This window comes from Gallinula chloropus, assembly GCF_964237585.1.
Source record: "Gallinula chloropus genome assembly, chromosome: 10".
Taxonomy (NCBI): Eukaryota; Metazoa; Chordata; class Aves; order Gruiformes; family Rallidae; genus Gallinula; species Gallinula chloropus.
Window position 1 is genome coordinate 16,373,274 of NC_140095.1, and position 25,033 is coordinate 16,398,306.

General features: G+C 40.3%; 1 protein-coding gene across 10 annotated transcripts in view; it reads right to left on the reverse strand.

The window, feature by feature from the left end:
- Window positions 1–25,033, reverse strand: part of EBF1 (EBF transcription factor 1) — a gene marked incomplete at both ends in the record, with an annotated part of 277,955 nt that overhangs the window by 69,299 nt on the left and 183,623 nt on the right. For 6 of the 10 annotated variants that reach the window (XM_084268482.1, XM_084268481.1, XM_084268483.1 and 3 more), the window contains one exon: window positions 3,494–3,624. In XM_084268482.1, the coding sequence (XP_084124608.1) occupies window positions 3,494–3,624 (131 nt within the window). Of the gene's footprint in view, window positions 1–3,493; window positions 3,628–25,033 lie in introns of all 10 variants that reach the window. The other 4 variants (XM_084268480.1, XM_084268478.1, XM_084268475.1 and 1 more) reach the window with 1 other exon arrangement.

Genomic DNA, 25,033 nt, shown 5'->3' on the forward strand with positions numbered 1-25,033 from the left:
TAATAAACATAAAAAGCAAAATAAAAAAAAAACCCAACCGTGTCACAGAATTTGATTCAGCAACATTAAAAAGAAAACAACAAAAAAAAACCCCAAACCAACAAAAACCCCACCACCAAACTAAAAAAATCATCCTCTGTTTTTGTGCTGTACAAAGGTAAAAAACCTGATGTTTCAGTGCTTCATCTTTTCTTAATATAACAGAAAAAGAAGTTGTTTCCAGCTGACTCTGTACAGCTGGAGGAATGTTCTTGGCAGGAAAATGTTTGAAGAAATAGTTCATTTTAAGCAAATATTGTGGAATATTTATAAGAAACTAATTTTGTCTTCACAATCATGTATTTGCCCTGAAACTCGACTCTCGGAGTTTCACCCCCCCCTCAATAAGAGAGAGAAACACCAGAGCATTTTTTTTATCAGCAGCTCAGATTTGGAAGGTTTGCACGGACACACAGCCCCAGAATGCTGGGTAAAAACCTGCAAATAACAACTCTGTCTGTTTGTGGACTGGACAGACAGACAGACAGGCAGAGTCTATCTGGCAAACAGACTGTTTGCAGGGAGTTGTCTGTCCAGATTCAGCATGTGCACACGATATACCAATGCCATTTGTTTGTCGGTTACGAAAGTCCCTTGAAGAAAAGACATTAAATGGCCCGTTTTGCTGGATTCTAAAAATATCAAGGGCTCTTAAAGGCAGTTTTATAAGGTAATATGGGAGTTACGGATTAATTGAACCTACTGGCTTAGGGAGTATCTGTATTTCTGCACAAAATTAATGTGACAAATTAAGTTTTTATTTAGTTCTCCCTGGCTGAGAAAGGTTGTAATTATGTTAGAGTGTTTACAGCTAAAATATATGTTTAAATAATAAATATGTGTTTCAGAAACCATTTTAAACCTCCTTTTTTAACACAGTCAACTCCATTTCAAGCATATAAATATTTCAATTACAAAACTTGAATACATGTAAAATAAATTAAAAATATATTATTTACATTTCAAATTATTTATAACATATGCTGCTTGACAGCAACAAATTCACCCTTAAAATGAGCATTTCTTTTTTTTTCTTTTGGCTTTTAACTTTGCTTCTGAACTGTGGCAGGATTTATATTTTAAATATCCATGCATCTCAGGTACTTACATGGATTTTGCTATAGTAAAATCTGAGTAATATAGGACTCTTATGATAATTATCTTCACAGCACCTCTCCAAAGAAGGTGACTAATCTTATCACTATGTTAGAGAAAGGGAATTGAACTTTAAGCAGATTAAGTTATTGGCCCAAGGTCCCATGCAAAGTATGTGGCAAAATGAGGCTTAATTTAAATATTGGACTTCATCCCCCAAACCACCTGCAATTACAACTGAAAGTGAAGCCAAAAAATCCATGTGGAAATGCTCTGCAAGGCTCACTCTTTTCCTTTAGTTTCTGCCTATCTAGATTCGATTGGGATTTTCTGCAGCCCAGTTAAAAAGCACGTTTTCTTTGGATCCATGAAACAACAGGATGAACTTAAAGATTCCTCTTGAATTCAATGACAAAATAACGTGCCAGGTTTGCTCAAAACCTGGCCTGACTGGCATACTCAGGATGAACACGCTCCAGGTTTGAAATGGCACTGAAATTCAGGAGAGCAACAGTTCAATTCTACAGTCTATTAAAGTAAAACAAAAATATTCTTCCTGGATACTGAAAATGCACTAGACACTTTTAGAAATGGGAAGGGAAATGAAAGGACCTACTCTGTGCTTCATAGGTGGCTAGCATGTGTAATTTGAATTATTTATAGATCACTATTATTTATGGATCACTCAGCTCATGCATTTCTGCACTTGTTTATCATGTTTGTCGGTTTCTTTCAGAAATAATTTCTTTTTCCCTATAGGATTTTCTATTCCTCTCTTAGGCTATGAAACTGAGAGGCAGTTCTGTGAGGGAGACACAGTGAGGCAGATTTCACTGAGCCAACTTGCAGCCGGTTAACAGCATTCACAACAGACAGACAGACTGGTCTGGACCCCCTCTAACATTATTAATTTTATGACAAGGCCTTGCAAGCATCAGCAACAATGTTTTGACCAGCACTCACTCTCCTGAGATTAGAAATTGCCAATTAATGGCTTCCACTAATAAATAGAATTGAGATTTATAATGAAAGATGCAATTCTGCAGCACCAAAATCAGAGCACTTTCCTCCCAGCCTCTTCACCTTTCCCTGTTAAACGTCTGTAGCCATAATGGCTTCAATCCTAACACACAAAATGCTTACACTGGACCCAGGGGGCACTTTCATGATCACATAAGGGCTTCAGAATAGGTCTCATTTAATATACCTCCTTTTCTGGAATGCCCTTTCATCCACACTTGTCCTCAAGTGGAAGGATGAGATAGAAAGAGAGAGAGAAAGAGAACAGTGAAGCCCATGAAGGACATTAGAGAATACTCTTCATATGGAAAAAAAGCTGCCATATGTGCAATGAAATCAGTGGGGGGAATGTGCTGGATATGAATTAAGGTATAACTTTGATTTAATATGTAGAGGATATAAGACAAAGCATCGGAAGGTCCTTAGTCACAGGGTGAGCATTGTATAGGTATTTGGGGGGTGCTCATTTGTCTGTTATTGTGTTTTTATATTAATAGAAGAAAACTACCTCTTTTTTTTCTTCTTTTTTTAATAAAACCTTCAAAATTCTTTTGGAAAGCCATCAATGCAAAATGCAAACTTTTCCTTGGAGCTGCCTTCCCATGCCAGGGAAGCCAGTTGGAACTGTGACCCTACTTCTATAGCCCTGCACACTGTTCAGGTGGTGCTGCCCAGGGTTTAACTTTCCACGGGCTTTTGGGGAATATCAGAATTTATATCTAACTATGTGCCAAGAAAAGAGAGGATTTTAGAAACTGGGAAGAACAGCAACAGCAAAAAATGGGTAAGAAACAAAAAAAGGGTTACTGTGCAACTACAGAGGCCCCCCCCACTAGGTATGATGAGTTTGTACTTTCCATTGTGGGTACAATACTGTGTATTCAGTTGCTATTATGAAAATGATACTCACACCAAGCACCTATACTTTAAGGATATGCAATTCAGAGGCACTGGATTTCTGCAATCTCCACCTCATTGAGCTGCAGCTACAAGCAGCCAGTTTCCCTGGAAAGGAGGATCACCTAAATGTTTGTTTCCTGTGGGCCTTCAGCGATTGTAGTGCTAAATGCAGAATTATTCACACAGGCATTTATCCTTCCCTTTTCTTGGAATAAAAGACATTGAGCTAAATTCTGAGCCAGGGAGAGGAGATGCAAATCCCCTGGCTATAATGGATTTCTGCCACAGGTAAATTTGACTAATTATTTTCATAAAACTGAATGAGGAAAGGATTCACATCCCAACATTTGTTGCTGATTTAGCATGTGGCACAGAAAAAGGACAGGCTAGCTATAAGCTAGACAAAGCTATTAGACGTTACCGTTCAGACAACACCTACCTCACTCCAAACCAGCATGGTGCCGAATATGACCTGTAACCCATCAAAGAAATTGTCTCCTATGATGATGACAGTGGCACCTCCTGTAGTCCATCCTTCACTTGGACTGATGGCTTTGATACATGGTGTAGCTGCTTTTCAACACACATGAAAAAGAGAAGTATTCTGCTGTTAGAACCAGATTTTAATGATAGAAGACTTGAGAAAAATAAAATAAAAGGAGCTTTCATTTTCCCCCCTTACTAACACAAAGATTTCAGCAATCACATTCCTTCTAGTACATGTGCGTGACCCCAAACTATATCTTTAGAAGCATTTTTTTTCTCAATTAATTTCTGTTTGGTTTTGTTAACTGTATTGAAAAACATTAATATTTCTAATCTTACATTAAGAAAAAAATCACAGCAGGATGGGCAGAGACCAATTGGAAATCAGAACAAATCCCAACCTTTATTCTATATGAAACGTGCAATACCTGAGTTAATAAAAAAATATTCCAGTGAGCTTGCTTTATTATCCATCATAACCTAAATTCATCAAGGAAAATCCTACAAATACTATGGAAAATAATGGCTAAATAAAAAGGGTGTAACCCTCAGCATTTCTTTAACCATTCTGCAACCCGAGCCAGGTTGTCCTAGCATTAAAACATCCTGCCCTGCTTAATGCTTTGGCTACTGGGAAAAAAAAATCAAGCAACCAACAAACAAAAAGCCCTACAACCTTGCTCTCTTGTCATTCTAGTTATGTTGCATCTACTGGATAATTAAGATGCTCGTGCCATGCATTTTGCCATATCCAGAGAATCCATCCCCGCTTTCACCATCCACTTTCTCAGCATCACAGGTACTAAGTGCCTCCTGAGAGGATGTTGAAAACTCAAGCACTGCTCAAAGTCATAAGCTCAGATCTTGGTGTAAGATCTCCTTGTTTAAGACAATGTAAGCAGAAGCACACTCAACTTTCTCTATGGGTGGGATAGGGCAATGTAAACATCCACATAGTGATACTCCTCCTCTGCAACAGCAGAGTACATCAGAATTTAACTGTGCTGAAGCAACAGGAATAACATTGCTGTAAAAATAACCTGAATAAGATAAAAGGCCCTGGTTAACTCTCAGATGTGGAGTCTCAGGGTGGTCATATAGGTTGATGAAAGGAAGCAACACCATCCCCAAAATCACTAACTTCTCCTTGCTAATACAGCATGAGGTGAAAATATGACACTATACCATTAAATACCATTTTAAGTAAAGTGGGTACCTCAACAGTTTCATTAGTCATGAAAAACAGATGCCTTAAGGAGCAGCAAAACTCCATCAGTCAACCTTAATGCTGAAAAGAAAGATCCTTTCCTTTAGATAAGAACCCAGTCCTCAGCAGAGAGAAGCAGCTGGTTCCACTGAAAATATATGAAGACTGCTGTGGTCCTCACTGACTCTGCAGTGTTAATCAGGTATCAATCAGAAAGGACTTCATTCTCTGCACATATATATTTATCTGCATATATACTCCTACTTTCAAGGGTTGCTGGTATTTGGCTGTGAATCACAACTTGGTTGAAAGGTTGGCTGGGCTGTTAACCTGGTTTGCAACTTTGAGAATAGGATGATGTACTCAAGGGAGAGTACTCGGGCACTTCATCAGGTAAGGATTTACTAGGAAGGTAGGGGTGTGAAAGCCACCTACTTGTTAGCACCATCCAGGACAACACCCTTGCACCCATGAATTACTGGACGTGGCTGCAGTGGCACAGCCCCTGCCCTACATTCTCCTAATTATAAAGACAGTAAATAAATTCATTCATGGAAGCCTAATTTAAAATGCTGTAGATGTAAAACACTAAAGAGACCCTGTGTGTCTTTATGACTGTTCAGTGAAGTTCTGGTCGGTTGGAGCTAATTGCCAGAGTTGGTGGGGCTGGTGAGAAGCTGCTTCCTCCCAGTCCCTGGGCAGGGCGGGTGAGCGTGGAGCTGGGAAGCAGGAGGGAGCTGAAAAGGGAGCTACTGAGTCACCCTTAGCAGTGAGTGTTTCTGTGGGCACTGCTATAGACTCTCACCACTGGCAATGGAACGCATGCATGGGGAGCAAACAGACCCCGTCCCTACCTACAAAAGGTTGTAAGTGTCAGGCACAAACTTTTCCACTACTTAAGCTGACAGGGATGCCAGCTCCAGTGAAAAACACAAACACACAGGCAGAAAAAAATCATTACCCTACTTCAAACTTGGCAGAGCACAGCCATTAAGTTTTACATGAGCTAACAAAAGAAACATCCTAACATTACCGTCACGAAAATGTAGCGCACACAGAAGTAACTTCAATATGTTTAATTTGGATTCAAGTTACTTGCATAAAACTGTGCATAAAACCCATTGCAAAGTCCAAAACCAAATGCCTTCCTTTCAGCTGTGCTTGCAGCAAAGGATTTACAGTGAAAGCAGCTTTTCAAAATGCCATCTAGCCCTTTCACAGAATCGAACTTTTTCATAAATAAATATTAAAATCACTTCCAAATTACACCCTTTCCAGTCTTTCCAGTTGATTGTGGACACACACATCCCACAATAAAACCTGAAGATAATCAGTTTCCCATGTGTCAGAGAATGAGATACTTTTCTTAAAGACTACAAGCAACATTTTTTTTTCCTAAATACCAGTGAACAGAACTGTTTGAGACCATAAGCCATTAACAGAAAACATATGCAGGCTTCAAAATTATAGATTCAATTCATCTTTAAAATGAATGCAAGATACTGTTCTGCAGCCACAGGTCCTTGCTAAAGGTCTCACTATTTATCTTGTGACGTTTGCAGTACTCACGGTGCACTCAGAAGTGCAAGGTGCTGCACTGGCTGTCCTGCCTCATGCCTTTGATTCTGATGCTTTACACACACGTGTGCTTAATCACAAACACACGAGTCCCACGGCAGCCAGAGGGACTTGGAGCAGACACTCAGGTCCTTGTGCTGCCCTGGGGCTGCGGGTTGTTCGCTGGGACACTCTCACCCACAAAGTCAATGTGACCACTCGCATGCGTAATTTTATTTAAATATGTAGCAATAGTGCTGAATCAGTGCCTCACCAAAACTGCTGGCAACAGCCCAGGGCATCTCCTCTGAGGAGAAAAAGTCAGGACTTGGTGGTTTAATAAGCAGAGTAGGTTGGTTCCCTTTGCAGGCACTGCCTGAGTAGTGGCAAGCACGCTCTGTGTTCCCAAAAGATTTCAGGGCATTATTTTCCCTTGGCTCCAGTCACAAAAACCAGCAGGACTTCCCAACTTTCCCCACACAGCTTTTCTTATACTAAAACGTGTCTGTAAAGACTGGAAGGGCTGCGCAAAGGTGCTGCCCTGAAAGGGAAGTTGTGCTGTGGGGCAATATCCCAAGGAAGCCCAAGGAGACGTGCTGAGGGAGGCATCCAGACTGCTACCTGTTTGTGAAGGCACCAAACATGTTTATACAATGACATATTTGCAACAGCCGGTGTCATTCGGACATTGGTCTTATTAAAACTTTGCCCTTCCCAGGCCCTTTCCTTGGAGCACCAGGAAGGAGGATGGAAGAATTGGGTCCCCTTTGCCAGCATCACCACAGGTAACGCTGGGAGGGGGGCAAGGCAGTGACCTCAGCTTATTTATGCCCCTGGTAGAAACGTCTGGCCAGCTCAGGCCCTCAGCTCTTCATATTTCTTCTGTTAATCATTTGGCAACTTCCAAAGCGCTGTCTGGAAGGTGTTTACTTCTGTGCAACCCTAGAAAAACAGAGCTAGGCAGAATCATCTTTTCATTGGAGACCTTGATTTTTCTACATTTTGTTTTGGTCACAAGAGAAACCAAAGTAATTTTTTTCCTTTAATTTTTTTTTCTATTTTTTTTCAGAATGCAAAGTTCCAGAATCTCTATCTGGAATTAACTATAATACTCTTTAATATTTCCAAGAAAAACATTTTGTTTCAAAATATTATCACTTCACATGCCCCTCTGTAACACCAACATTTAAAAACAAATATTTAAAAGTTATATAAAAATCTATGTTTTGCTGTAGAAAAAGGGATATTAGATACTTATTGTAGAAAAAGAGTTGAAGCCTGAAAATTCACTGATAAAAAATAACAAGCAGTGAAGGACCTTAGACGCTTCTAATAAAGGCAATGAAGTGTACATGATTGATAATATGGATGGACTTTAAGTCCAGAGAAGAATTATCATAAAAAAGAATAATTACACATTCTTAGACGTACAAACATTCTTTTTTAAATGAAGAGCTGGCAGCCAGCTACAACCAGAATGAAAAGAGTTTGGTAGCCTAACTATCAGATAAGATTTTAGGACTCTTTGGCTAAGTGTATCACATTCACTGCATGTTTCCTGGGCTGTCTTTGGACTGAGGAAAAACTAAGTATTACTCCTCCAACGGACCTTGCAGCTCCTCGCTGAAGGTGATGTGGCCACATCCTCCACCTGCTGAAACGGCCTAACGGTTATGAGCCTTAATGAGCTGCTCTCCTCCTTTGCATAATATCAAGGCAAATCAGTGTTAACATCTGACACGTTTCATTGTGCTGCTCCTGCAGTTCGAGTTAACAGATAGAGATGTTAGAGGGAGGCACCGCAATCCCAGACTTACTGAAGCCAATGGGAATTTCACCACTGACTTCCAAACTAAGGTCTCCATCGATAGATGTTAAGGATTTATGAGCAAAAAACTTCAATGACATTCAAGGGAAACAATGTTCTTTTAAGACTCTTTTTCCTCAGAGTACATGTGGCTACAATCTCACCACCTCCCATACAAAGGGTGGTAGGTACCAAGCTCAGCACATGGGCAGCAGAAGGGAAAAGTTTGTCATTGTGTGCTCTGTGTGTCAGTGTGTTCCTGCACTCCCCTAGCTACTGATATACAGGGGATTTTTCTTCCTTCAAACTGTGACAATAAAATGATTACCCCGCCACAGTTTAGCATAATGGTTCAGAAATGCTCGTGGCATATTGCAGAGTTAAAGTGGAAATTATTAGGTAGCTCTTCTTTGTTATAATAATGATCACTCCACAAATAAAAGCTCTTCTCCCAAAGGTACTGCAAGGCACAAAATGCTAATTCTGAAGATTATGTGTGCGCTTTTATTAAATATTACTATGCCCTGTCTGTTTGAGGGCTTCACTGCTCTGATTGTTTTATGAGTGCCATGTTAATGTCAGCCCCATCTTGCTAGCAGCAGGCACACATTTTAGCTTTTGTATGAGAGTTGATCAAAGGCCACGTGCTGAGGGAATTGCTGAGAAAACACGGACAAGCGATAAAAATCTAACAGATTAATTGGTTTAAATTTCATTTCAGGGTGTTGAACTTTGGCTCAGGACACTAGTACTCCACTACCAGTCAGGGTCTAATTACCACAGTTCCAATTTGCCTCTGAACAATGCTTGGAAGGGAGAATAATAACAGTACTAATAATACAAATAGCAATAACAACAACAACAAAACAACAGCAATAATGCCCCCTCATTGCTTCTTGTACATGTTTAACAACTAACTTTGTGCACAGGAAATTGTGCTGGGAAGCCCTCTCCCTCTGACCCCCATCCCCATCCATCTGCCTCCCGAGCAGCTCTGTCTGCCTCACACAGCACCTGAAGACAGAAGAAACAGCAGATGCCCTCAGGAGCACTGAACGTCTGAACTGACTGAGTCAATGAAGTACCGAGTCAGGTCCCTCACAAACATACCCTGGACATCTCATATTCTTAATTAGGGACCTGCATTTATAAACAGAGAGAGCATTTTCTCCCCCAACAGAAATGATCTATTCCACTGATAGAAAACAGAGGCCGGAGGAAAAAAAACGTATTTACCACAAAGTTTATGGGTGGCCTTGGAATAAGGGTTAATTGAGCTTGGAGGTAAATGTTCACTGAGGTGAATTAGTGGGATGCACAGCTATCAGCAGAGCTCTGGGACTGCTCTTATTTAGCTTCTGAAATGTATTTGCTCTATGATTAATATCCAGTTTGTGCTGGTGACTGTAAGAATGACCTCGCCTGCAGTTTTTATCATGAAGTGTGGTTTCATCCTCCATTATTCCATAGATGAGACTCTGACAACAGTTGCTGCATCACAACAGGAGTTCAAATGATGGGGTACGTGCTTTTATTTTTCTTCTCTTTAAGAATATTGTGACACACAAGGAGAGTTGCATAAAGGCAGTTAAAACTGGGAATTCAGAGGAATGGGGAATTTATGTCTCATCTCAGAGGAAGTACTGGAACTATCTGGAGTCTAATTTAATTTTCCTTTTTTTCTAATTTCAGGCTAAATATATAAATGAGCCACAGATTAACCCACAGTTTATGGGTCTAATCCTGCAACCTGTTCAACTCTTTTGCCAAACTACTGATTTTTCAGAATATCAAGACAAATCAGTTTTAAGCACTCAAAACCATGGCTTATTGAAGCTGTGATTCTACAAACCACTTCAGTAAGTGCTTAAAAACCCAGCCAAAGATGTTGCAGAATAGGGAACTAGGGTTTTTTTTCTTTTAAGATCCTCAGGCAGTGCTCTGTGCAAAGCTGCTAAGAGCTATGTAACATTTACAGAACTGGGGTTTCCCATTTCAAACAACACTTCGGTTGCATGTAGACCACCCTGTGCCATACCAAGCTCATCCAACCTGACACAAGAACTAGCAGCAGCAGAGCCGACACACTAATGCCAATATGCTGATTTCAGGAGCTGAGCTGCTACTCACTACTACTCAGTAGTACTCCGCACTACTCAGCATAGTATGGAGACTCAAACGTAGCAGCGACTTGGTGCTAACGCTGGGATTTCTACAGCATTTTTGTATCACCTGGTGTAGGTCTTCCCCCAGGTACCTCACAGCTAGTGAAGTCTGGTAGGGTTTCTGACTGAGCAAGGCAGAGCTGAGGAATGGTCCAAACTTAAATCCCCTTTTCCTGGAGCCAAAGTTTTGCAACACTTACTGGGATGCTAAAGGCCTTTTTGATCAACATTTCTAGTTTGGCAGGGTGTGTTTTTTCCTTAAAAAGGGAGAAAAATATTACTTCTTCCCCTCTTGAATTATGGATTTTCATAGGTTTTATACAGAAGAGAAAGGCTATTCTGTTCATCCTTGCTTATTGGGGTTTTTCCATATTAAGCACTCTTAACAATCAATTTTATCACAGGAAGGGTGCAGGTTTTTAGAGCTGAAAATTATAATTATCAAAACATTGCCAGTTCAAGAGGAAAAAAACAAACATTGGGGGGAAGGGGGAGTTTGAATGGGGTTTTGTGTTGGGATTTGTGTTTCAGGGTTTTTTTTCAGAAATAATTTTCTCTTTACTGAGAAGTATGAGCTATCATCATCTGCTTGCCTACTTTGCACATGCTGAGGGGGTGAACCCCAAGAAGTTTGTGTCCCCACACACACTGGTTCCATTCCAGCCCAGCGTGCAAAGGCACTGCCGGAGCTGCATCCGGCACAAGCTATGGGAAGCAACAGGATTTTACCAAACCAGCCTAGATGGGAAAAGTCCACAGCAAGAGTCATAGACACTTCAGGGAAAGGGAATGTGGCAGAGTTCTTACATATTGTACCAGAGCATTAAATCTTCACTCCTAAGCTAAACAATGCACTCGCTGTTTATCTTAGTAAAGTGATGATCTTCCTGCTTTCCTTTTTCATATCACAGCCTGCTCTCTCTCCTATTCTCTCCTGACAATAAGCAGCTGCTGTACAGGAAACAGGGTAGCAGAGGTTTCCCTCTCCAGGAGATAACTCACGCAGCTTTATGGAACACAGGCACAAGGATGCGATGCCCCACTCCCCCTCCCCAGCTCCCTCCTTTGCAGCATCTCACTATCTGGGACTCACAATTTGCAAGCTTTAAAGATTACAACACCTTGCAAAAAACGGCAACCTCCTCCTGGTTCTTTATGACGTCTGCACCGGGTGAAATCACCGAACCAAAAATACACCCACCCCACAATCCCTTCAGATCAGGGGAAGGGAGGGAATGTTGCCTTTGTTTCTGTTTTAAGTAGTGAAATTAAAGGTATTGGCTGTGATTTTCTAGCTAACATTTCGGATGCTCAGTTCCCACTAATGGGAATTGAAAATGTAAATTACCTGGTATAATATTCCACCTACAATCAATACTTAAGCCAGTGTTTCTCTTTTATCCTTCCTGATGCCTCAGCTAGCAAAGTTACATTTTATGGAGTCCTCTGTGTTTCTCTTTCCTTAATGATTTCCAAAGCTCTCGGCTGTTGATCGCTGCCTGAAGAATGATTGCATGGAAAAAGGAGGCAATACTGAATAATGAGAGATGTGTTACCAAAAAAAAACCCCAAGCCAGTGTGTATTTTACTGAAAATATTTCCATAAAAATAATAATTTAGTTATCTCTAAATAGCAAGTTAGTTATATCTAATTAGCAATCTCTCTGATTGCAAGACAGCATTTACATTCCTTCTTTTAAACTTTTTCACCCAATTTTGAGGGGTTTTAATTTGTTGGTTTTTACTTTAGGAGGTACCTCCTGCTTTCCAAAACCAGTGAGAGTCCTTAGCATTTCACTGCAAGTGAGTGAAACTTGACCTCCAAGAGAGAGCTCTGTCATGCTTGTTTGGCAAATAACAAATTCCCCACAAAAACTGTAGTGTTGCAAAAAACACTTGAAAATTTGGCTAAATTAAATATACAGGTTCAGTCGGAACATTAATATATATTAAAAACCAAAGAATATCTATAGTATTATTCTTGAAAATATAGAAATGCTCTTTCTATATAAATATTTATATTTCTTTTTTTCAAGAAGCCTAACAATTTTATGGTGACAATTTTTTATTATTTTTTATTTCAATGACATTTCAAGCAGGCTTTAAACTATGATTTTTTTGCATTCATTATTTTTGCCCCAAAGTCAGAAGACTATCACTTTGAGCCAGACACACAGAAACCATCCTGCGTGGCCTCAGCCAAGTGCAGCACTCTGCCTAAACCAGTGCAGCTGCTCAGCTCCGGTGCTGGCAGCAGCACAGTTGCACAGGGGATGTACCCTCATGCTGGATCTGGAGGAGAAGCAGCACAGAATATCACACAGGTCCTACCCATCCCACCAAATACTGCCACAACTTCCAGCTCCACGAGTGGGGACAAGTTGGTTCAGACTGAGGCACTGATGCAGGGACTGCTGCAGTGCATTCTCCTCCCTCAGGGACACATGGGCATGTTTTGACCCCGAGCAAGATGAATCCTGAAACTATTGCACCTCGGTGTCTTCACTCCTCCCTCCATCCCATGGGGTCACTTGTAAAGAGGCAGAAACAACGTTCCTAAAAGATGGGAAGCCAAAGGCAACAGCATGCAGAAGGCTAAGATGATATATGCACATGGGATTGCACCACTTTATCTGAATCTGGACTTTTGAATCTTTGTTAGTGAAAAAATCCTCTCTGCCTCTCCCATTTCAATCTCAACGGGTTCCTATTGATTCAACTTCTGCCGAAGCTACGGAGCCCAGCTAAGCCAGTACAACTCTTTTAAAAACAATGAGCATGTCCAGAAAGAAGACTTGCATCTGTTTAAGCACACTAAAGTTTAAAAATAGTTGCACTGATGCAACTTCTGGGTGAGGATAAAGGCAACCTTGCAAATGGAAGCCCAAAACGTGTGACATAAATCAACACAGAAAGTTTGCCAAAACAAACATTGCCGCATACCTTGCATACCCTAAAACCTACTTAATTTAACTGACTGGTCCTTCAGTGCTGCTAACTAAGGTCCTGAACCAGCAAAATGTTTTATAGGATGGAACCAGTCATTTGCTCCATGTTAACCCTGATGTTTACTGTTTTGCCGAATCCCGACCCAACAGAAGGGCAGGTGGGTGCTGTTTCTAAATTCGTGTTTTGTTTCACCATCGCCCTGATCTCATTTTTTCTCTTTTATTTCCCATAGCTACCTTAACAAAACTGAAGATCTCTCACAGCCAATCTCTATAGTCAGAACACAGGACTAGACAAAAACTCCTGAGCCAGAGCATCCCACCCCAGCCAGGTGTAAAAAGCCCAGAATCCTGAGCACAACAGCAGCAAGTCATGATGTTTAAATGCACACAGAATGACTAGGTTGGAAAAGACCTTTAAGATCATCAAGTGCAACTGTTCCTGTACTATGCTGAACCATATCCCTAAGTACCTCATCTACCCTTTTTTTAAACACACCCAGGGATGGTGACTCAACTGGTACGTTATGGCCACACTGGGAAGGTTTAGTTGGTGACACACAGAAACCACTCTAAATGAAATGTGGAGTTCAACGTAAATCTAAATTCTCACTCTCCCAAAGTGTTAGCATCAATTAATCTTTCAGAGACCCTTTCACTATCACAAAGGAGAAAAAGAAAAACACACGAAAAAACAAAGGTCCAACCCCACAAATATGTCAAAACCCCTACTACATTATATAGCACAGCAATTAGAAGTTCACCTGAGATGGATTCAACAGCAAACAAAGAATTTATTTCATCCTGATAAAAACAAGAGCCCCAACTAAAATTAATTTTTAGCTGATGTCTCTTTGTACAGCAGAATTGAGAAAGTCTGCCCACAACAGAGAGCTCCCAGTAATCGTCTTTCAGAAACAGAACAACCCGCGTAGAAACACAAAGCAGTTGTGGCAGGGACCAGGAGTGCCTGTAATCCAGTTTCTTCAAGGGAAATTCAAGTACCCTAAGAGTTCTTATTCCTCATCTGATTTCTCTCACAAATCACAGGCTGCTCTCTAATGCAATTTTCTGGAGTCTGAGAATCATAAAGTCAAATATGAACAAGTCTAGTGGAAAATCTGTGACAGTAATCTTGGCCTACGTTGTATTTTTAACAGGCACTGAATTTGTGCGCCGGATTATCCAGATGGCCATACAGGAATCATCCTGATAGGATTAAACCTTTGTGCTGAACTCTGCTCCATCTGTTCTCGGAGGTTTGCCTATCGCTATCAGAATACGAATGTTCAGCCTATGTCTAGCACCACGACTTAAAGCGCCTGTTCGCCACACACATCTCCCAGAGTACTTGATTAGTAATGTGAGATGAAGTTACCCTGAAGTTTACCACTGAAGAAACATATTGGTTTTATTATTCGTTTGAAGAACAAAGTATGCAATATCTAAATTCAAACAAAAAAGCATTTTTGTTGTTGTTCTGGGACTTGTTCAATTCATTAAGCCATAATACTGCCATAAATTTATAGATGAAGGCATGACTAAACATAAAGCAGCAAGACTCCTCATCTTTGAAATCTATTAGTGTATGAGAATGTATGACACAATTGTACTTTGAAGATATCATGGTTAAATATCCCAGATTAAAAACCAGCCAACAACAAAACATATGCATGCTCACAGCATTGGTAGCTGGTACTTGCGGCTTGATCTGGTCACAGGCCAAGAACAAAAAGTAATGATCAGTCCCAGTAAAAGAAACGCTTATTCCCATTAATGTTGCTTTCTGCTTTTATTATCTATTAATGACAGCCTTCTGCATTCATTGTTGCAGCCTGCCAGATGCAACAAAGATCTATATTCATCATGTGCAAAAACTGTGCTCGGGCTGTCTCCGTGACAGGTTCTGCAGAGCTGCCAACGGGGAGACCAAGGTCCGATGTGTGGCCTCAGGTTTCCAGGCCCTGGGCCAAGGGAAAAGGTTGGGAATCTGGTTCTTCTGTGAGAAAAGCATCCCAGTGATCAGAAGGTTTAACTAAATCCCTGTCCTGGCCAGAAAGACACTGCAAAGTAATGACTATCTGGGATGGGAAGGGTAGATAAGAAAAATAAACAAAATAATTCAACAGATGATGATGATGATATCGTTATTGTTGTTATTACTGTTATTATTATGGAGACTTGATTCAGGAACACAAAATTATACTCGACCCAAGTTTGGATGGCAGCGGGACAGTGATGAGGCAATGTAACCTGAATTGCATTTTAGGCAGAAGCCCTGATTGCGATGCAAAGACTGAGACCCCCTTGTCTTTCCTGTGCTGTGTCTTTCAGCCTGTTCCCTCCTCTGTTCTTTGTACTGCTCCGAATGCAGAGTCAAGCCCCCCCTCCCAGCCAGTTAGGCTTTACTTGCAAAAACACAAGCATAAAAATATATTTATAGCTCATAGTATCTGCCCAGCAATGACACCACATAAAACCAGCACGCTGAAAATCTGAGGAGTGAATACTTTGGACTGAAGCCTACAAGTGCTTAGAGAAGTTGTTCTTTCAACGTGTCTGATAAAGTCATGCTATGTTTTTATTTATTTATTTAGGGCCGCATTCAGACCACCTACCTAAGGCATTACAGCATGTAAAAAAGTCAGACTTTGGCTCTGACTGGGTGAGTCAGTCTGCTGAAATTGGGATCCTCTTCCCACTAGACAAAGTGCAGAGATGGGCAAACACCTCTGGAAGCCTCGAGACCCAGGAGCTCTGCACTGGCTCCCCAAGTACCAAGGGACCTCGGCAAGATGATATCGTAAGTAGGAAGCAGCCAGAAGCAATGCCATAAAAAATATTTGGCAGCTGACACTGAGCAGGCACCTGACTCAGGGCTCTGTGGAGGAGACAGCCCTCAGCACTGCCTTCCAGGCCACAGTCCCAGGAAGGAGATAATTTTTCCCAAAGGCCCCCTAATCACTGTTGCTTTACCTTTCAGTGCCTCAGAGTGCCAAACCTCGCTCAGAAACAATTTTTTCCACTCTTTTCACTCCCTTGGAGAGCCCAGGAAGTCGAGCGATGCTCTCACCTGAATGTACTGCGGCAAAACACCGTGACCTCAAACCCCAGCCCACAAACTAAAGCTGCGGCTGGAAAGATGAGCAGCTCTGCGGTCAGGCCTGCATTTACCTCTGAGTGCTGGCCTTGCCTCTCAGCATGGATCAGGTAACACCAAACCTATGAATTCCATATGTAAGCCCAAGTTTTCAGCGAAGAGCAATGCACTCTGTCTGCTCAGTCTCCAACAGCAGAGGAGATCTAGCACGTCTGCTGCCATTTCACAACCCGAAAGGGACCTCTGCAGGAAACACACTTTGCTTTTACATGGAAGAGAGTTGCTACAAATCCATAACAATATGGTATCAGCCAAGTATCTTTAATTTTGAATTTCCTTATCTCCCATTGCTAATAGGCACCTCAACAGCAGTCCAGTAAAAAGCACACTGATTCCTGCAGCACTTGAGACCCAAATTTTGGAAGCATTTAGCTCTCCAGAGGTTCCTGAAGCACCTGATGAATTTTCAAAGCACCTAGCAGACAGGCATAGATATTCCGTAGCCAGTTTTAAAAATCCACTAAAATCCTCATGGCAGTATTAGACATCTTGGTGCTTTCAGAATTTGGCTTTAGGTCCAAGAATTTAAAAAAAATGGTTGTTCTGGGGTACCTACACTCTTGGGTCACCACTTGACTCACAAAAATGGATCAGAGGTTCAGAAAGTTCTAAACATCCACGTCAAGAAGTACAGTCTCTTGTTAAGCATCTCAGTTGCCCTTGTACTTTAAATTGCAGATCTAAATGTTTGAACTACTTTTGAGAAATAAATTTAAACTGAATTTTGGACGAGTCTTTCATAAAAACTTATTTTGATCTGTTTAATAAACCTTATTCACTTTTCTCAATGAGGTCATAAACCAGCACTACTTATATTACAGTCACTTTCACGCTCAAGATTTGTTTTGTCACAAAGAACTATAAAGTCACGGAATGAAGGTGAGAAGCAGAAAGGGCTAATTGTAACACACAAAACTTTCTGGTTATGCTCAGCAAACGGTTTGGGCTAAGATTTTAAAAAACACTTCATGAAGTACTACTGGCTTTAATGAAAGCACACCTTCTGAAATGCCATGAGCTCCTGAAAATCCTGTATTCTGGATCTGGGCCAAACACAAAACACGTCTCTATTCCAATATTAATTATTTGGAGTTTGCTTTTATTCCTTACTACTAACATTAATAATTTTCAGGTGGCAACCCAGATTAGAATAACCACTCCAAGCATCCCACCCTGGTGGGTTCCATTTTCTGCATCACTTTCCTGGTTTATGCTATTAACTCATTTCCTCGGATGTGGTGGAGCCACGTCAAGTGCTCATTTTGCTGGGGAAACACTTGGCAGGCACCCTGCAATGAGCAGCAAGAGACAGACTTCAATGTTCTCACTCTTTTTTTCTCAGTTCAATGAGAAAAGGTGAGATCTGAGATGCAAAAATTTGTGAAGTTTTCTAATCAGAATATTTGAAATGACAATTTGGTGGAAAATATTCATTTAAACCAAACTTTCATCCCGAGATTTTTAGCATTCCACTGTTCACAGCTTTGGACATAAACTCCATGGGAGAAGAGAGCTTTCATAATCACTGATTGCTTTGGCGTACTCAAATACTTGAGTGCTTAACATGAAGAGTGTCCAGGTACCTGCAAACAGCTGTGAACACCATTCTTTGATAATCGTGACCTTTTTTAAAACATCTGGATGAGTTTTCAAAAAATCACCAGCTCTTGGTTTTCACTTACAAATCACCACAAAATCCTTTCCTTTGTAGTCTGCCCAAATCAGCAGGGGACTGGACTGAAACACCACACCCCCCTCCTGCCCCTCCCATACAAAGTTAACCAATAATAAAAAAGTTCACTTAGACAAATTTGGCCAGAAATAATGTAAATCATATTACAATAATACAATGTTTTGCCACTTGCTGGTGTAAACATTTTGGAAGGTTGGAAAAACAGCATCTGGCAAAACTTCACTGCCATAGAGTGCAGTATCTCCCAAACATTTCTCTAATCCTAATGTCTAATCCCTCTCCCCTATGACACCATTGTATTAGTTACACGGTGGCCAGCAAAGCAAATTGAAATGTAATGAATGCTCATTATTTATGAATATTCATTGCCTATTTGAGTGCTACTGAATGTTCTCCTGTACTGGTAGCTGTGAAGTTTCTGACAAACAGAGTAGCTAAGGCTTTTGTACTTGCATAACTGTACTCCGATTCCTCTGAGGTCTGGAGAGAAACATCAGACCTTTCAGAAAGTGGTTGGTCTATCTCTCCAAATAAGAGGCAGCTCTCGTGGTGGTTGGAAAATTTCCATCTGAACTTTTCTCCCTTATCTGTTTGCTGTAACACAACAGGTTTGGGGTTTTTTCACACAAATGTATCAAATTTTAATGACAGTTTTCCCCATGTTTTCTTCTTTTTGCAATTTTGGGAGCACGGTTCTGAAAGCTCCTCTGGGAAATTCACAAAATGCACTCTATCTTCATCCAGGTACTATTTTTCCATGAATTCATGACATCCTCGTAACAATAGAGTTTAACAACATATCACAGCTTGACATCATTTAGATATTCAGGGGGAGGGTGCTGGTTTATTTTTCATTTATTTGAAAAAGGGCAGCTGTTTATGAGGGGAAGCTGCCACACCTTATCTTTGTAAAATCAAGGTGCCTGCTTCCATTGTAGCATTTTTTTTCCTTTTTCAATTAACCATGACATTAGATCCCTGACAAGTGACTGTCAAGCAGGAATCCTTTCTAACTGTGGTAACTGGAGTACCCAAACTTGACTTTTCAGGAGGTATTTTATGGACATGACCTAAGAGCAATCCTTTTTATTGAAGGCTTCAAATGGTATCTCTTAAGTCCCTACGACATGGCAGTGGCAGTGTTACTATACATACGTTATGAAATATAGTTTAAATAATGAAAAAAAAATAATCACAAACTCAAACCTCCAACTTTATGAACTCCCTACAGCCTAATGGCAGAACCAAAATTCTGGAATCTCCTCGTCCAAATCAATGATTAAAAAGTTCACCTCCCAGAAAATAATTTAAATCTTGTTCTCAAGTTTTTCAAGTCCCAGACTTAAAATCCATTTTGAAAGATCAAAATTTCTGCAGCCAGATACTCTAGCTTTTGAGTACCTCTCCTCAATGGAAGATTTATGATCCAGACAAATAGAAACAGATTTTCTGCTTTCTGTTTGACTTGACTGGCTGGGAGAAGGGCAGCTCCACCTACCCACCCAGTTCTTGAGAAATTCTCAGAAATATCCAAAAAGGAAGCAGGGGTCTAGGCCTGCAGACAGCTACTCTGCTCTGGTGAAGATTAATGAAAAAAAAAAGGACATTGGCATAATTAGGTGGAGCATAATTTAGTTAACTCAGTTTTGTCTACCTTAAAATGGAGCTGTATGAACCTGAGCTCTGCTGTGCTTTGCTAACCTGATGGATCCCCAGATTTTACTCTGTTTCGATCACAGACCCTGACATCCTGTATAATTGCCCTCTGGAGAACCTCACCCAGCAGTTCCTACATGAGGACTACTCAAACCCCTAACCTCTCCAGCCTGCTGCATACTTTTTGGGAAGATATCACATCCTGACTTAACATTTGCAACCTGCAGAGAACCTGCCAGAGTTTTGTCAAATTACTTCAATGATCCCTAGAGTTAAAATGTTGTTGAGATCATATTGAAGTTTTTATCTACAAACTCTCTAAAGTGAAGCCCTGGGATTTCATGCCATATTTTATCTCTTCAACAGGACAAATGCTCTAGCTCCAACAGAGTACACATATTGGACTAATCCAGCCCTGGTGCACTCACTTATATTAGAAACATACAGTAAGTCCACAGGGCAGTGAAGAGGTTAATATTATATGTTCTGTGAGGTCAAGCTCCAAGAACACATAACAAGCCATTATGTAAAAAATTGCCTGAATTTATGAGTCACTGCATTTATGAAGGAACTGATATGAAAAAGACAACTTGGCATAAGTAAAGAAAATGATTTCCAGCTTGAAGTTTTGCAATCCTTCAGTATATCAAGGCTCACTTACTGTTATTACTATCCATGTTGTGCAATGTTCTGAAAGTCACATTTTTTCCCCTGTGTATGCATAGAGATGTCCAACAACCCTGGGTATTCTTCCCTCATAGAAAATAAATTAGAAAGCAGACGTAACTCAGAATAACATACAAGATCCCCTCAAGTAGAGTAGAAGAATCCTAATAATTTTTTTCAATATTTCCCTTCTAAATAATAAATCAAGCCCAGTGTATTTCTCTATATGGAATGATAAGGTGCAGAAAAAGTTCGTGTGTTTATATTTTTCACATAATCACAAAAACATTCTTAAGCAAAGCGGTAAGATATAACAGGTGCTTCCATCCATAGAGGAAAATAGTCAAACATTAAAGTTTCTTTGTTTAAATCTGACCAGTTTGTCAATGCAGTAGTCCCTAATTTTGATTAACAACCTGAACCACTAACACCTAAAGGCAAAATGTATCAAGTTTTGAAGAAAAACCTTTCTCAACCCACTTTTTTTTGCTTCGGTCTGGTATTAATAATGTCATCAACTAGCATGGACACAAGCTAGTTCAGGGATGAAATGGAGCTGTTGGGGCATCCTCTTTATGACTCTCCACACTATCAAAAACATAGTGGTTAATTTTATGGCAAAGCGAATTACAGCACAAGAACCAGGCCACAAAGTCAAATTTCTGAGCATCTTTCAGGAATCATCAACTGGTGTGTCCTGCAGCTCTGTTCAAGGTAAACAAATGACCGTTGCAGTCAGACTAGATACAATGGTACTCAAAGGCCCTCAGTTGCAATCCTTTATGTTAAAGATTATCCTCTCAAAATAATTTAAAAGGAAAAACTTTCTTTCAACCTAAGTAGAAAATACTTAATCAACCAAGACACAGGCTAGCAAATCACTTTTGCTTTCAAATCTGAAGATGTACTGGCAAATTTGTGCACATGCCTACTGTGGTTACCATGGGCTCTCAGATTGCTCATGGTGGGCAGGACTGGCGAGGAAAGCTCTTTAAATGCCCCACTGCTGATGAGAGGATCCACCTGATGTAGCCAGCTGAGGCACAGCAACTACTACTCTTCACTTACTGTAGGAGGTTTTGCACCTGCAGACAGCAAACTGTCTGAACCACTCATTACTATCATGAACAACAAAGTAAAAGCTTGACTGTCTCTGATACCATAATAGAGGGACTGAATAATCCAGCCATGCACTAGTGTTTCCAGTAGAAGGCAGACACTAATAATGGCTTTGTTATTTAACAGCCTATTTTCAATCTATACATACAGACAGACATTTATATATATTTCCCATTAAAATAATGGTAGGACATTGCTTTAGAAGTCATAGTTGCCTCTGCTTCCACCTGCAAACTCTGACATCATGTCTTAGAATTTGTCCCTATTTCTACCCTGCATCTTTCATCTTTTGCTGCTGTTGAGCTGACTCAGAGCCAGGCCACCAGCAAACCTCGCTCATTCTTCAGTGCTCTCTTATGGAGCAGGAGGCAGAAAAAGATAAAGAAATAAAACTGTCCCTTTAAAAACCCAAGCGTTTAAGCTGCTTGTCAGTCGTCTTCTTGACAAGGCCACTTGAATGTATTCTGGAATATTTGCATAAACGCTCACAGTGAGTTCACCATGGCAGCTAGCGCTAATGGTACATAAAGTAATTTAGTCACTTCTCTTAGGCATCCTGTCAGGGTGATAAGCACCCCCTCTTTGCCTTGTTGCATATTAGATCATTAGATAATAAAGTGTTAGAGCATGCAAACTGACAGGGTCTCAGGGACTATCATTTTTCGAGGGCATTGCATTCTGCCAGCGAGGAAAAATAAAAGAGAAACTGATGCTGCAATTGGTTTTACATTCTTGTAAAGCCATTCAAATATTTGGGGGGAAAAAGGAATTTTTACTTTGTAGGGATATGAGAATTTTAACTGGAAACTTTGCAGGCATCTGCATCAGTGGACTTCATGCTGGTAAACTTGAAAGGGGTTGTTGCAAACCCTGTCAGCATTCCCCCCTTCCATAAGCTAGGCACTTAAATTGCATTGGAAAGATTTTGCTTTTAAAATTGACACCTGGGGATCAGCTACAAGCTGAAATACATTCTACTGGTTGAGGCCTCTTGGCTCTTCACTATACATCTTACTATACATGTACAATTTAGAAAGGTCAACCACACCAGCTTTCTGGTTTACCATAAATATAAAACAAGGGAGGATCCAACTATTTGTGAATGAAAACGTGATAATTATTGAAAACCACAGATTACTGTGGCTTACCCTATTTATACCACACAGAGATGTATGAAATAATTGGCCTCTGCCAGCTATTACTTATGAAAGACAGATACGTTTATTTGAAATACGAGTTTCTTAACACACTGGTTGCAAGGAGGACAGTGCATGGATACGAAACCACGATCTAGGTTCCTAGTTATATTCAGAGACACAAGCTATCAAGAGGAACTTTCATGTTATTGTCTGACAAGCAAGATATAAACACAGATGTGTTGGATGTCCCAAAAATAACCCAGGCTCCAGGCTCCCTGCCAATGAGATGGTAAAACCTGGATGTGGAGACACCAGGTTCCTGAGTGGCTCAGGAGGTAAAGCAGCTTTTTGGCACCCAAAGTATCTTTTAGGTGTCATAGAAACTGCAACTCTATGTTTCAGAGCAGCATGATCCAACACAACTTAGTTCAGGGGAAAAAAAGCTGGATATTGTGTGACTAAGTAAGGCAACGAGCACACCTTCTTGCTACCTCCCCTCTCCCCTTTCCCCAGTCCTCACAGAGTCAGGCATTCATCTCTATTGCGACTGGGTATTTGCGTTAAAGAGTTAAACATCTAGAGAAATAGACAGGAATACATTTGGTCAGGGGCAAATCTCACCATTCAAAAACCTATGATCAGAAGTTGCTCTCCAGAGCAATAAACCGGAGCCAAACTAGCCATGAGTAGATGGGTTGGACAACCTGACCTATAAAGGTCACTTCCAACTCGACACATTCTATGATTCTATGACCACTTAGCTTCCCGTTTCACCACTTACATGCTGTTCAGGTCAATCTGCCCTTCTCCTGAGGGAGACAGGAAAGCTGGATAGAGGGCAGGCAAACAAACTGTCTCTCCTACTTACACTTGAACATATTATCCAAGATAAAAATTCCAAACACTGAAGAAAAACAATATACTTCAGGACTCAAACTAAAAGTAAAAACTAATTTCAGTGGAGGAAACTGTCATCTGTTCCAACAGGTCAAAGGTTTGTGGTTGTTGCCCAAAATTCTATAGCATTAAGCCCAGCTGAGACTTTTCCTATTTTTTTTCATTCAGCTAAGTGTTTCAGACATCTAATACCGACATTTAAAACAGTTGCTGGATTTTTTTATTATTATTTTTATTCCTGTCTCTTGGACTCAAATGTGTGTAGAATTCCTGGAGAGCTGGATTGAAGGATTTAGGTTAAAAAGAAAGGCTCCACAAGCCTCTGGAAAGAGTGCAATTTTGTAGTGTGGAGGTTGCTATTCAAAAGTAAGAATTTACTGGCGGTTGCTTTATGAGGTTGCTTGAGAGGTGTCTGAGAAAGTAGATTTAAAAAAAAAAATCACCTTTCCCACAAAATGTACACATGGAGATATTTTGCAGATGTTGGCTTTTAATGTTAGCACAGTAACTGGGACTTGGGTAGATATGTAAGCACAGCATTATCTTTTCTGTTTCTTTTTGTTAACAGAATCCCTCAGGTAGGAGGGGTGGGAATGACAGCTGTGGCAGAATGAAGCGCTATTACACCATGCATGTGAATAAAAGCATTTCTATATGAGAGAGTAAGTATTGCCTTGACCAAAAGCATGCACTGAGAAGAGTGCAATGGGGGAGGGTGGAAGGAAAATACAAGTTGGAATTTACTTCAGTAGGAATATACATAAAAAATGAGTGGCTTTTTTTTAAAGACTAGACTTAATGGAAAGATTACAAAGTTGAGCAGAGAGAAGTTTCCTTTTGTAATGTTCTGCCTTCTGCTAATTAATAAAGACAGAGTTCATACATTCCTTACAAAAAATCAGCAAAAATTATGACAGTGGTTTGTTTATTAAATTAGGTTGTTGGCAGGATGAAAAAAAAATTCTATAACATGAATTATGGCTGAAAATGGCTCACAGCCTACATAAAAAGTTAGAGCTAAATAAATACAGATGTAAGTTATGTTTATATAATGAGAAACGCTGCTGAACTAAGAATTTTAGGTTAGTAAGTGTGAACTACAGACCTGATTCTGCAAACACTTATCAATACCCTCAACTTTACTGACACAAGAAGCCTCATTGATCCCAACAGGACCATATGTGTGCATAATCTTAAATATATGCATAAGTGCTTGCAGGACTGATGGCTGAAAGCATAAACAGAATAGAAAGTTGTTTCCACAGGAATCCACTGAGTAGTAGCAACCGACACATTTGCCCATTTCTCAGCATTAATAATTTCTTTTAACGTATCTAGTTAACATTTTTCTGAGTGGCATTCACTTTCCCAGAGAAAATTTTATCTGGCTTCTTCAAACTCTTTGGAAAAATCTATTTAATTATTCATCAGATCCTTGGCAAATATTTGTGCAACAAACCAGCATAAAGGACTGGTGCC